Source organism: Colobus angolensis, unplaced genomic scaffold (genome assembly GCF_000951035.1).
Source record: "Colobus angolensis palliatus isolate OR3802 unplaced genomic scaffold, Cang.pa_1.0 Scaffold4, whole genome shotgun sequence".
In the NCBI taxonomy this organism is placed as follows: Eukaryota; Metazoa; Chordata; class Mammalia; order Primates; family Cercopithecidae; genus Colobus; species Colobus angolensis.
The window spans coordinates 9,091,623-9,103,263 of record NW_012117376.1 but is presented as its reverse complement, the minus strand read 5'-3'; the positions used below and the strand labels follow the sequence as shown (position 1 = coordinate 9,103,263).

The window sequence follows — 11,641 nt, the reverse complement described above, 5'->3', positions numbered from 1 at the left end:
GGAAGGCGAAGTCTCCGATGCCAGGTCCGGGTACCAGCAGCCGAGAACACCCGGGTCCCGGAGCCAACAGGTGCGGGGTGTGGGGGACCCCCAGGCCCGGGATGGGGGTTCCAAAGGACCCGCGGCGAGGGATGGGAGGAGCCATGAGTCTCGGGGGGTAACCTGGGTGCTGGGAGACTGGCTCCTCGGCCAGCGCTGCTCTCCTCCAAGCAGGCTCCGAGTGCCCTCGCTCCCCGCGCCTTCCAGGAGTCCCCCGCAGCCCCCGAGGTGCAGGAAGGTCCCGTGGACGGGGCGGGCCTGCCGGCGTTCAGTGGGGTATGAAGGCGTCCCCTCCCCCTCCCCAGGGGTCTCCAGGGATCCGCAACCCTCCGGTACCCGGCCGGGGTCGTCTTAGCCCAGCCGGGGGAAGGAGGGGCTGAGTGCGGGAGGAGGGAGGGGCGGGGAGCTGGGCTGGCCGGATTTATGAATGGAGAGCGGCCCGCGCGCCGGAACAGCGGCTCCTGGCGGCCGTCGGAGAGCGTCGCGGCCCTGGGGACCCAAAGGGTGCCTCTTAGCGGGCCTGGACGCTCCTCTTGCTCCCACGGGGTCATCAGTCCCTCCGCGCACCACCCACATTGTGTGTGTGTTGTATGTGTGCGTGTGCGCGCGTGCCCACCGGAGGGTCTGGCAGGTATGGCGGGTGGGGCTTGGGTCTCTTAACACCTCCTTTGGCTCGTTTTCCCAACCCAAAGTTAAAGCCTGTGAACTGGCTCAAGAAATATTTGCAATCGGGATGGCTTATCCTCCCAAATCTATGGTGTTTGATGGGTTCGAACAGACCTGGCTTAGGAGCTTTGTGACCTTGAGCAAGAGACTCAATCTCACTGAGCTTCCCTCTCATCTGCAAAGCAGGGTACCCTAATAATGGTAACCCGAAACGTCCCCTAAACTACCTTCTTGAACCAGGTTCTTGGTGAAGCACTTGGCAAGCATCGGAGCTCATTACTCCTCATCGCGGCCCTGTAAGGTAGGTAGGGCTGTCACCCCATTAGACAGATGGGGAAACCGAGGCTGAAAGAGGCCAGGTAAGCTACCCAAGGCAACTGGTGTGGAATTGGGATGCAACTCAGGTCTGTCTTCTTCCACCAATTTCATGACTGTGAGAATTAAGAGGGAACTTATATGCAAAGCACCTGGCACACTCCCTAATTTCCTTCCTTCTCTCTTTCCCCACTCTCTCCTTTCCTTCCTCCCTTCAGGAAGTTTGGAGCTGAGATCCGAAAAGAACTGGGTGCAAGCCTCCAGGCACCCTGAGGGGAGTGGGCTGAGGGCTGGCCCAAGTTCCCTCCTCCCCCTCTGCAGAGCCTAGGATGCCCCTCCGCCGCAGCGGCTCCTGAGCTCATGGAGCCCTCAGCCACCCCAGGGGCCCAGATGGGGGTCCCCACTGGCAGCAGGGAGCCATCCCCTGTGCCTCCAGACTATGAAGATGAGTTTCTCCGCTATCTGTGGCGCGATTATCTGTACCCAAAACAGTACGAGTGGGTCCTTATCGCAGCCTATGTGGCTGTGTTCCTCGTGGCCCTGGTGGGCAACACCCTGGGTAGGTCCAGGGCTTGCCCTGCAGTGCTGCTGGCTTTCCCTGGGGATTGAAGGGGGGGGGTGTATGTGGGAAGGGGCTCGCTGATTGGGCAGAACTAGGATGGGTGTGGCTCTGCCATCAGCTTCACCTCACCCTGCTGCACCCTGCAGTCTGCCTGGCTGTGTGGCGGAACCACCACATGAGGACAGTCACCAACTACTTCATCGTCAACCTGTCCCTGGCTGACGTTCTGGTGACTGCCATCTGCCTGCCAGCCAGCCTGCTGGTGGACATCACTGAGTCCTGGCTGTTCGGCCATGCCCTCTGCAAGGTCATCCCCTATCTACAGGTGAGCTCTGCCCAGGCACCCCTCACCACTCCTTGTCACACCTGTACAAAACCTTGCGTAGGTCTCAGTGACCCTCAGACTTGCCTTTCAGACAGGTCAGTGGCTCGTGACCCCTGAAGTGTCATCCTCGGCTGCTAGCAAGGGCAAGCCACCAGATCACAGACACAACCCCACACAATCACAGAGATCCCCTCCTAGTCACAGCCACGACATACACATAGACACGTGTTGACACATATAGTCACCTCCAGGTACACAGGCACACAGTCAAGGAAAGAGGCATCAGCCCACAGTGACACATACACAACACCCTGGGCCTGCTCCCCAATCCCAAAGGGGCAGACATGAGGAGCCTGATGGAAACAGCCTTCTCCTCTCCCTCTTGCACTGGCCAGGAAAGACCCCAGTGGTGGAAACCAGGATGTCCAGACGGGGTTAGTGGGGTGGAAGAAGGCTTCTCTCAGTTTGTATCCTGTGGTCCACTTCCTGCACCCCAGAGGGCAGGGGGTACCCCTAAAGGCAATGCCTACACACCTCTGGCCCAGACTCAACTCTGTCTCCCAGAATGAGGGTTTTTTCCTAACAGCCTGGGGTAGGGATTGCATTCCATGGCAGAGATAAATGCCTCTTGGATTTCCCAGTTTTGAGGCTTCCCACTCAGCCAGTTAACTCTGGTGACCCTGAGCATAAAGACAGATAGATGAGGGAATTCTGTGCCTGTTTCCTCATCTGTAACAGGGGGGGCAAGAGCACTTACTCTGTGGGATTGCCATGAGGATGAAGAGAACAGTGCTCAGCGCATAGTAAGTTACATAGGTACAAGTTATTATTCACCGGAGGGGTGCACCTACCATGTGCCAGCTCTGAAGCTGGACATTGTTTACACATGATTTCACTTATTCTCACAAGAATCCTGCCAGGTAGATGGTATAAACCCATTCTGTAGACGAGGCTCAGAGAGGGTGAATGACTTGCCCACATTTACACAGCCAGTAAGTGGTGGAGTCAGGATTTGCACTGCCCTGCACCTGCCGTCAGCCTCCTCACTCACCTACTCTCACATCTCTGGGTGGCCCCCAAAATGACTGACATTGTGTCCCCGTGGGGCAGGCCGTGTCCGTGTCAGTGGCAGTGCTGACTCTCAGCTTCATCGCCCTGGACCGCTGGTATGCCATCTGCCACCCACTATTGTTCAAGAGCACAGCCCGGCGGGCCCGTGGCTCCATCCTGGGCATCTGGGCTGTGTCGCTGACCGTCATGGTGCCCCAGGCTGCAGTCATGGAATGCAGCAGTGTGCTGCCCGAGCTAGCCAACCGCACACGGCTCTTCTCGGTCTGTGATGAACGCTGGGCAGGTAATGGTGGAAGCCTCAAGCAGGCATCCCCTCAGGTGGGCACTGCAGGAGCACGTACCCCAAGGGCAAGCATCTAGCAGGGTCCCTTCCAAAGTGGGAAATCCCAGGGCAGGTATTTCCCCAGGGGATACCCTTGAGTGGCTCCTACCAGGGATACTCCCAGGGTGGGTGCCTCCCCTCATGTAGATGTCTGCTCTAGTGTAGACATCCTTCCAGGAGGGACACCCCAAGTTGGACAACTCCAGGGTCTCTATCTGTCATGGTGGCTGTATGGGGTCCAGCTGCTCCTAGGCCTTGCTTTGACCCTAGTCAGGACAGGGTGGCATTGCTAACCAGGGAAGGGTGGGGCTCGCGGATTGGGCTTGACTCTGCATCTCTTGACCCCTGCAGATGACCTATATCCCAAGATCTACCACAGTTGCTTCTTCATTGTCACCTACCTGGCCCCACTGGGCCTCATGGCCATGGCCTATTTCCAGATATTCCGCAAGCTCTGGGGCCGCCAGGTGAGGCCCACTCTGGTGTCACTGTGTGGGCTGGGGGTGGGGGTGCTACTGGTCTAACTGAGTAGACAGTCCTCTGCCATCAGCACGTGCCATCTTGGCTGCAACCAAAGAGAGGGGAAGCCCAGAGAGGAGGTCGAACTCAACGCCAAAAGCACCAGTGGCTACCCTGGAATGGAATAGTAACATGTCCTTCTAATATTAAGTGGCTGCCGTTTATTGAAGTATCTACTCCCAGATAGTCTTGCATCCTTAGCCACCATATATTACCCACATTAAATACATGTGAAAACCGAGACCCAGAAGATCAACATAACTTCCCCCAAAGCACTCAGCTAGTGAGTAGATCAGGAACTAAAGCCCAGATCTGTGAGCTTCCACTGCTGAGTTTAGTACCACTGCAACAATAATAATAGCAACCCCGTGTTGCTTGCCAAATTAGGCACTTTGCATCCAGTGTCTTAACAACTTCTAACAAAAGAAGCAACGTTACCCACGTCACAAATGCCAAATAAGGGCAACCAACTTGCCAGATTCAACAGCAGCAGAGCCTTCTGGTTCCAGGGCCTGTCTTCTTTCCTGCATTACAGACTGACCCTCAGTGGGTTTCCTAGGTTTTTTGGGGGCAGGGGTGCTCACAGGCCCTTGGCCTAGTGAGTGGGAGTCCTGGACTGGTGTCTGGGTGGTGAGAAAAGGCAGGCCAGCAGAACATGACCAGGCTCAGGAAGGGACTCTCACACTTGGGGACATCATCTACATTTCATAGGAAGTACTGGCTTGCGCCCAGGCCATGCCGGGCAGTGGGTGGGGATACGGACTGGTTGTGACCCAAGTCCTGCCTTGGAGGAGCACCCAATCCAGTAGGGCCCTTCCTGGCTGGCCAGCCCTGCAGTCCACCAACACTCATCACCTGCTCCTCACAGAACCCCCAGCCAAGCAGGACACAGGCACGATCCTCCTCATTTGACAGACATGAAAGCAAGGCTTAGAAAGGAAAATGAGGTGGCCAAGGTCACATAGCTCACAAATGTCTGAGCTGGCTCTAGACCCACGTTTCCAGAACTCTAGCCCCATGCCCCTCTGTGGTGGGTGATTCGAGTGTCCGGTGGCAGGAGAGGCTTCTCCAGGAGCCCAGAAGCACTCCAGGCTTATAGGCACTGGTCCAGGCCATTCCATGCTGCCCACCTGCCCACCCCTTGCCCAGGGCTCCTCACAGTCTGGTATGACCCAGAGGAGGCACAACTCACCCCCACCCCTACTCTCAAAGATAGTGTTGGAGATTTAGGGAGGATGGATGGGCAGTTGAGAGGATGTGGCCTGGGGCCTTGTCAAGGGTCCCCACCTCTTTGAGTCTTAGTTGCCTCATCTATCCATAAGGACCAATAATACCTTTCCACAAGGCATGTTGTAGGGGGTTTCACAAAGAGCTAATGGAAAATGAAAGTCTAGGCTGGGCACAGTGGTTCACACCTGTAATCCCAGCACTTTGGGAGGCTGAGGCGGGTGGATCACCTGAGGTCAGGAGTTCAAGGCCAGCCTGGCCAACGTGGTGAAACCCCGTTTCTACCAAAAATACAAAAATTAGCCCGGTGTGGTGGCACACACCTGTAATCCCAGCTACTCAGGAGGCTGAGGTTGAAGAGAGCCAAGATCGCACCATTGCACTTTAGCCTGAGTGACAAGAGTGAAACGCCATCTCAAAAAAAAAAAAAGAAAATGAAAATCTATCATTCACTCTCAAGTCCTGAGTGTTAGTCTTTATCATAAACATCAGATTCCTTCCTCTCGCAAAGGTTTTATCCCTTTGCCCATCTCCACCCTGCCCAGGGTCCAGCCTGGAGTGGGCCCCACAAAAGGCAACCACCCTCCCAAGGTGCTATACCCACTGCTGCTGTCTCTATGTGCGCTGGACAGATTCCCGGCACCACCTCAGCACTGGTGCGAAACTGGAAGCGCCCCTCAGACCAGCTGGGGGACCTGGAGCAGGGCCTGAGTGGACAGCCCCAGCCCCGGGCCCGCGCCTTCCTGGCTGAAGTGAAGCAGATGCGTGCACGGAGGAAGACAGCCAAGATGCTAATGGTGGTGCTGCTGGTCTTTGCCCTCTGCTACCTGCCCATCAGTGTCCTCAATGTCCTTAAGAGGTGAGAGCCCGGGGTATGGTTGGGGTGGGGAGAAGTTTGAGGTTGGGGAAGGAGCTCTCCTTGCTTACCCATCTCCTTAGCCTTAGAGCTGGGGAGAAAGACCTGGCTCCACCCCTTCTCCATTATGTGACCTCGGGCAGGCCATTTCTCTTCTCTGAGCCTCTGTCTCCTAGGGCTATTGTGAAAATTCATTCACTTAATCATCACGTTTTAGGGGGTTGGAAATACAGTGAACAAGTGTACAAGACAGACAAAGTCCCTGCCTTCATGGAGGATGCATTCTAGCGGGAGAGAAGGGAAGTAAATAGAAAAATCAATGTATATTATAATATCAGGAAATGATAACTGCTGGGAAGAAAAATAAAATAGGACAGAGTGACAATGACAAGGGTTGGTGGGTTTTTGCTTTTGCTTTAGATATAATGGTTTAAAAAAAGCAAGGGGCCAGGTGCAGTGGCTCACGTCTGTAATCCCAACATGCTGGGAGGCCAAAGAGGGAGGATCGCTTGAGGCCATGAGTTCAAGATCAGCCCGAGCAATCTAATGAGACTTCATCTCTACTAAAATTCAAAAAATTAGCCGGGCATGGTGGCATGTGCCTGTAGTTCTAGCTACACAGACTGAGGTGGAAGAATAGCCTGAGTCCAGGAGGTTGAGGCTGCAGCGAGCCATGATTGCACCACTACACTCCAGCCTGGGTGCCAGAGCTGTCTCAAAAAAAAAAAAAAAAAAAAAGCCTTTCCAAGGAAATGACATTTGAGCAGAGACTTGAAGGAAGTGAGAGAGCTAACCATGCATGTGTCTGGTAGGACAGCAAAAGAGGGTCACAGGGCGCCGGGGAGAGAATGCAGGCTACTGGACAGAAGATCGTCTCACTCTGAGACTGTGCTTGGCCACTTCCTGGTTGTGTGATCTTCGGCATGTCACTTTACTTCTCTGAGCCTCAGTTTCCCTAATAGAAAAATGGATGATGTCTATGACTCATCATGTTGCTGTGAGGATGGATGAGAAAGTGGATGGGAAGCCCTAGGGGATCCGATGGCCAGGAGACTAGAGATGCCCATCACGGTGCTTGATACCCTCCATGCTTGAGAACCCCAAACCCTGGCCAAGACCTCAGGTACAGAAGGCAGGAAATGTGGACGAAGTGAGCAGCAGGAACTCTTGCACTTTACAGCTCAGGTTCTGTGAGCAGCACTCCCCCAATACACACACAACTACCCCATTTCTGACGCTCCTCTACCCTGGGCCTAGGGTGTTCGGGATGTTCCGCCAAGTCAGTGACCGCGAAGCTGTCTACGCCTGCTTCACCTTCTCCCACTGGCTGGTGTACGCCAACAGTGCTGCCAACCCCATCATCTACAACTTCCTCAGTGGTGAGCAGGCTGGGGATGCAAAGTCACTGAGGGTGGCCAATAGTCCACATGACAAGTCTCCCCATCCCCAAGCCAGGGCCCAAATAAAGGATGGTGGGTGAGGATGTACCTGCTGTGGGCACAGTGATCCTGCTCTGGGAGGACCCACCCCGAGGAGCCCTGTCCTGAGTGGGAGACGGGCCACACTCGCCATGGTGGCTGGCACCCAGGATCCAGTTGTGCAGATTCTGCAGACCAGTGAGTGAGTGGAAGGAAAGGGGCTAGGTCAGTTCACCCCCCACTCCCACCATGGGTGCAGGCACGGCAAGACCTCCAATCAGCACAGGCAGAGGAGTCCACCCTCCCCGGAGGGAGTCAGACTTGTGGGGGGGAGGGCCCTGGAGCCCCTGCCTGAGGAAGGATTGCACAGTCCAGGTGTCAGGGCTAAAGGAGGGTCACTGGCAGAGATAGGCCAGGCTCAGGAAAGGGCTTCCCCGGCTCAGCTAGACACACTGGCAAAGCGACCAGAATCTCAGGGGTTGTCCCCTCTGGAAGTCTTCCTCCCCTGCCGCTCCCACTCCCACTCCAGGCCTCTCCTCTCTGCTGTCCCAGTGCCCACTCCCTCCCTCTACCTCCCAGTCTCAGGGTGGTAATGGCCCTGAGGCTGAGCTCAGCAGAAGTGTGACTCACCAGCCCTCTGACTTTGGGACTAGACTTCTAAAGAACAGGTCCAGATGACTGTTCAAGCCTGGACAGAAATAATCTTTGAGGAACTATTAAAAGGTTAAAGAAGGGATCCGGAGTCAATAGTATAACCCTCACTGAGACTCAAGAATTACTCAACAAGACTGGCTGCGGGTTTCCAGCTCAGAAAAGAGAACAGAAGATGAGCTCTGTGGGGAGGGGAGGGCAGACAGACTTACTGACACATATGCCTTTGTTTGGCCTATGTTTACTGAGCACCTACTGTGTGCCTGGCCCTGTGCTGGGCACCAGAGAGGCTGGCAGGTTAATGACACATGATCAAAGAGGCTTCAGCCTGACAAAATCTGTTTCCGTGGTACACCTGGGCTGAACAAGGTGGTGTGGCGGTCCCTCCTTCCCTCCTCCCCCTTGAGAAGGGCTTTGGAATTAGAATTGGGTTCAGCTTCTGGCTGGGTGGCCTTGGGCAAGCCACTGTACCTATGTGCATCTCATCTGTGAAGTGAGGATAAAGGACTCCAGTCTTTCAGGGTGCTAAGATGCTCTGGGGGACAGAGGCTGAGGCGCCTGGCACAGTGTGACTGCCAAATGCAAAAGGGCTGCTGCTGCCGTCATTTTCATCATCAAAGGGCAGAGAAGGCACAAGCCTAGCAACAGATAGTGACCCCCACGTACACACCAAGGAGGGCAGGGGTGACCTGAGGCCCCTGAGCCAGACACCACGTTTTGAGCCAGTCTCTGAGCCAGAGCGCAGTCAAGGAATCAGATGGCAACTGCGTCTCTCCTTGGGAACCCGCTCCAGGGCCTCTGTCCTCTCTCCCTGGCGGTGCCGAGGTTGCCTCAGGGCTCTGCCTCCCAGCTCTATCCCTCCCTCCCTCCCCGCCTCCTCACAGGCAGCTTGGCTGGAGCTGCGTGGGTGTCCCTGGGCTCAAGGCCCCTTCCTGCTGCATCTGTCTCCTTATGGCTGTGTCTTTTGTCTCCCAACCAAGGCAAATTCCGGGAGCAGTTTAAGGCTGCCTTCTCCTGCTGCCTGCCTGGCCCGGGTCCCTGCAGCTCTCTGAAGGCCCCTAGTCCCCGCTCCTCTGCCAGCCACAAGTCCTTGTCCTTGCAGAGCCGATGCTCCGTCTCCAAACTCTCTGAGCATGTGGTGCTCACCAGCGTCACCACAGTGCTGCCCTGAGCGAGGGCTGCCCTGGAGGCTCCAGCTCAGGGGATCTGCCCCTACCCCTCATGGAAAGACAGCTGGATGTGGTGAAAGGCTGGGGCTTCAGTTCTGGGTTTCTGCCTGTGTGATTCTGGATAAGTCACTTGCCCTCTCTGAGCTTGTGTCCCCTAAGCAGGGTTGATGTGAGGATTAAGCATGCTGAAGCAAGTGGAAAGCTCCTTGTAAACTGTGAAGTGTTGTGGACACGATTATTGTTGTACTTCTCTCATTTGGCCATACCCCACAGTATAATCTGTCCCCATCACCCTTCCAGAGCTTGGCCATCCTCCTAAAGACCCCTTTCCTACCCAATTACCGGCCTTCCCTAGAGTCTGCTCTAAAGTTCCCAACAGGCATTTCCATCTGGTTCCGTGGCTCCCTGACGCCCAGGGCTGCACTTGGCCAGCTGTTCTGATGCCTGTGTGAACTAATCTGGGCCCAGCCTTTCTCCAGTGGGCCACGAACGCAGCCCCACCCTAACCAGGTGCCAAGGGCACACACCACAGACCTGACCTTGTTGGCTTTGTGGTGTGATAAAACACCCTCCATGGCCACTTGGCACAGAGGCCAGCAGCCCGAAGCAACTGTAATTAAAAGCCTGGCACTGAATGTTCCCTTTCCTTGTCATTGCACAAAATCTGTGCCGCTGAGGTTAGGAGCAGAAGAAGGTGGGGAAGCTAGGGGGAGGGAAGACAAGAAGGCACTAGAATGCTCTTATCTGCCGACCTCCCACCCCACCACATGGGATCCAAGATGGACTCAGCCAGGCCTCAGCACACGTGGTGCTGCCTCCTCATGCGGTGCCAATCCTGCGATGCCAGAACCTCGCCCCTCGACACAACTGTCTGCTCACAGGCCCAATGGCCTGGGGAAGGTAAGGGGGGCCGGGTGGGCGGATAGCGGGTTAATGGACTGATTTGCTGTTATCTTCATCTTCTTGGAAACCAAGGCTTGCGTCTATTTTCTATGAACTCACAGGACAGAAAGAGAAAGCCACAGACTTGGCCAGACATGCTCCGTCTGCCACCGAGATGATTTTAAGTCTGCCAAAGGCTCTGAGCCTTGTTGCCAGAGCAGGACGTGGAGCGCAGTCTGAAGTGCCACTCTGCTGAGAGGAACAAGGACATCTGGCAGGGGCCAGCTCTGCTATGCACACCACCAGGTCTGCTTAACTTGATTAATGGAGCTGTGGGCTCCCTTTGACCTCACCCGTCAAGAAGGTGGGCAGAGCCTTGGTGCTGCCAGGGGCCCAGCCCAGGAGTACTGAAGCACTGCTCATCCCAGGCACCCCGCTTCACCCAGAGCAGGTGGAATGTGTGGCCTAAGTATGCCACCTGCTCTCCACACCACTTACCAGCCCAGCTCTCTGTGGATGGCGCAGAGCTCCAGCTGCTGCCAGGATGGGTTCTCCTGCCCATTCCACACTCCCACTGGCCTTAGGATCCAAAGCGGTTGGCACAGTGCATAGGCAGGCTTGGAGGTGAGTGTGCAGGATTAGGTGTGACAGCTGACCCCCAAGCTCAGAACCAACCATGCTCACAAGATCAATCCAGGTCTTGGGCTCCTCAGCCTCAGCTGAGCACAAAGGTGAGAGACTGCAATTGGCACCATTGGGTTTCAGCAGTCACTTGGTTCAGTGGGAACAAAGAAACAACAGGCGCTGCTCCTAATGGCTGCAGTTCTACTCCATGCTCTGCTGGCTGAACCCAGCACCATGGGGGGCCTCAGCCCTTCACTCTGGGGCACTCGGATAAACTGAAGAAATTTCAGGGGAGGTGACCAGGATGCCAAGGGGAGAGATGCTCAGCGAGGGACTGCTCAAGAGCCCGGGGCTATCTGGCCTAGGGAAGGGAGGACTTGGGGAAAATGTGGTGTAAAGGGCAGGCTCCACTATGTAGAGGGTTGGCATGCAGAAAGGGTGATGTATGTCCTGAGCGGCCCATAGAGAAAACCACAACCAATGGTGGTGTCAAGATGGCAGGATTTATAATCCACATCAGGAAGATGTTCTGCCAGTCATGGAGGAAATGGGCTGCCCGGAAAGGCACTGGGTTCTTTGCCTTTGGCAAAGCAGAGGCCAGACTCACATGGGGGCTATGAAGGGAATTATAGCTCTGGATGGCGGCTGGCCTCTGGGAACCAGATTCCACCTAATGCTGGGATTCTAGCACTACAGCAGCCCAGAGGAGAATGCAGCTGACCTGGCTAAGCCCGACACACTGCTGGGCCTCACTGACCTGCAAAACAGTCATAGTTACTTCCAACTACCCACTGCAGGGAGGAGAGCCCTGCACAGGGCCTCAGAGCTCTTTATCTCAAAAAGCCAAAAGATAATCACCATTACCCAGAATAAAGCCCCCTGGCAAACTAGAATGTCTGGTGTCTTTGGCTTTTGATTGAAATGTGGTCAGCTCATTACAGACAGTCGGTGTAGACTGGGTATTATGCTGATCTAAAGATCTGACTTGCAAGTAC

General features: G+C 55.4%; 1 protein-coding gene across 1 annotated transcript; it reads left to right on the top strand.

Moving 5' to 3' along the window:
- HCRTR1 (hypocretin (orexin) receptor 1) lies at positions 1-9,353 on the top strand. The gene is made up of 9 exons (XM_011955457.1): positions 1-70; positions 946-1,006; positions 1,239-1,579; positions 1,729-1,907; positions 3,018-3,261; positions 3,652-3,767; positions 5,679-5,905; positions 7,160-7,281; positions 8,952-9,353. Exons 3-9 carry the CDS (start codon positions 1,381-1,383, stop codon positions 9,140-9,142), a joined length of 1,278 nt encoding a protein of 425 aa, XP_011810847.1. The 5' UTR covers positions 1-70; positions 946-1,006; positions 1,239-1,380; the 3' UTR covers positions 9,143-9,353.
- The last annotated feature ends 2,288 nt before the right edge of the window (positions 9,354-11,641 follow it).

Excerpts from the sequence above, each read along its gene's own strand:
- HCRTR1 (XM_011955457.1), top strand. The coding sequence starts at position 1,381 with ATGGAGCCCTCAGCCACCCCAGGGGCCCAGATGGGGGTCCCCACTGGC. Across the intron at positions 3,262-3,651 it reads CTGTGATGAACGCTGGGCAG|ATGACCTATATCCCAAGATC; the intron begins GTAATGGTGGAA and ends TGACCCCTGCAG. Across the intron at positions 7,282-8,951 it reads CATCTACAACTTCCTCAGTG|GCAAATTCCGGGAGCAGTTT; the intron begins GTGAGCAGGCTG and ends CTCCCAACCAAG.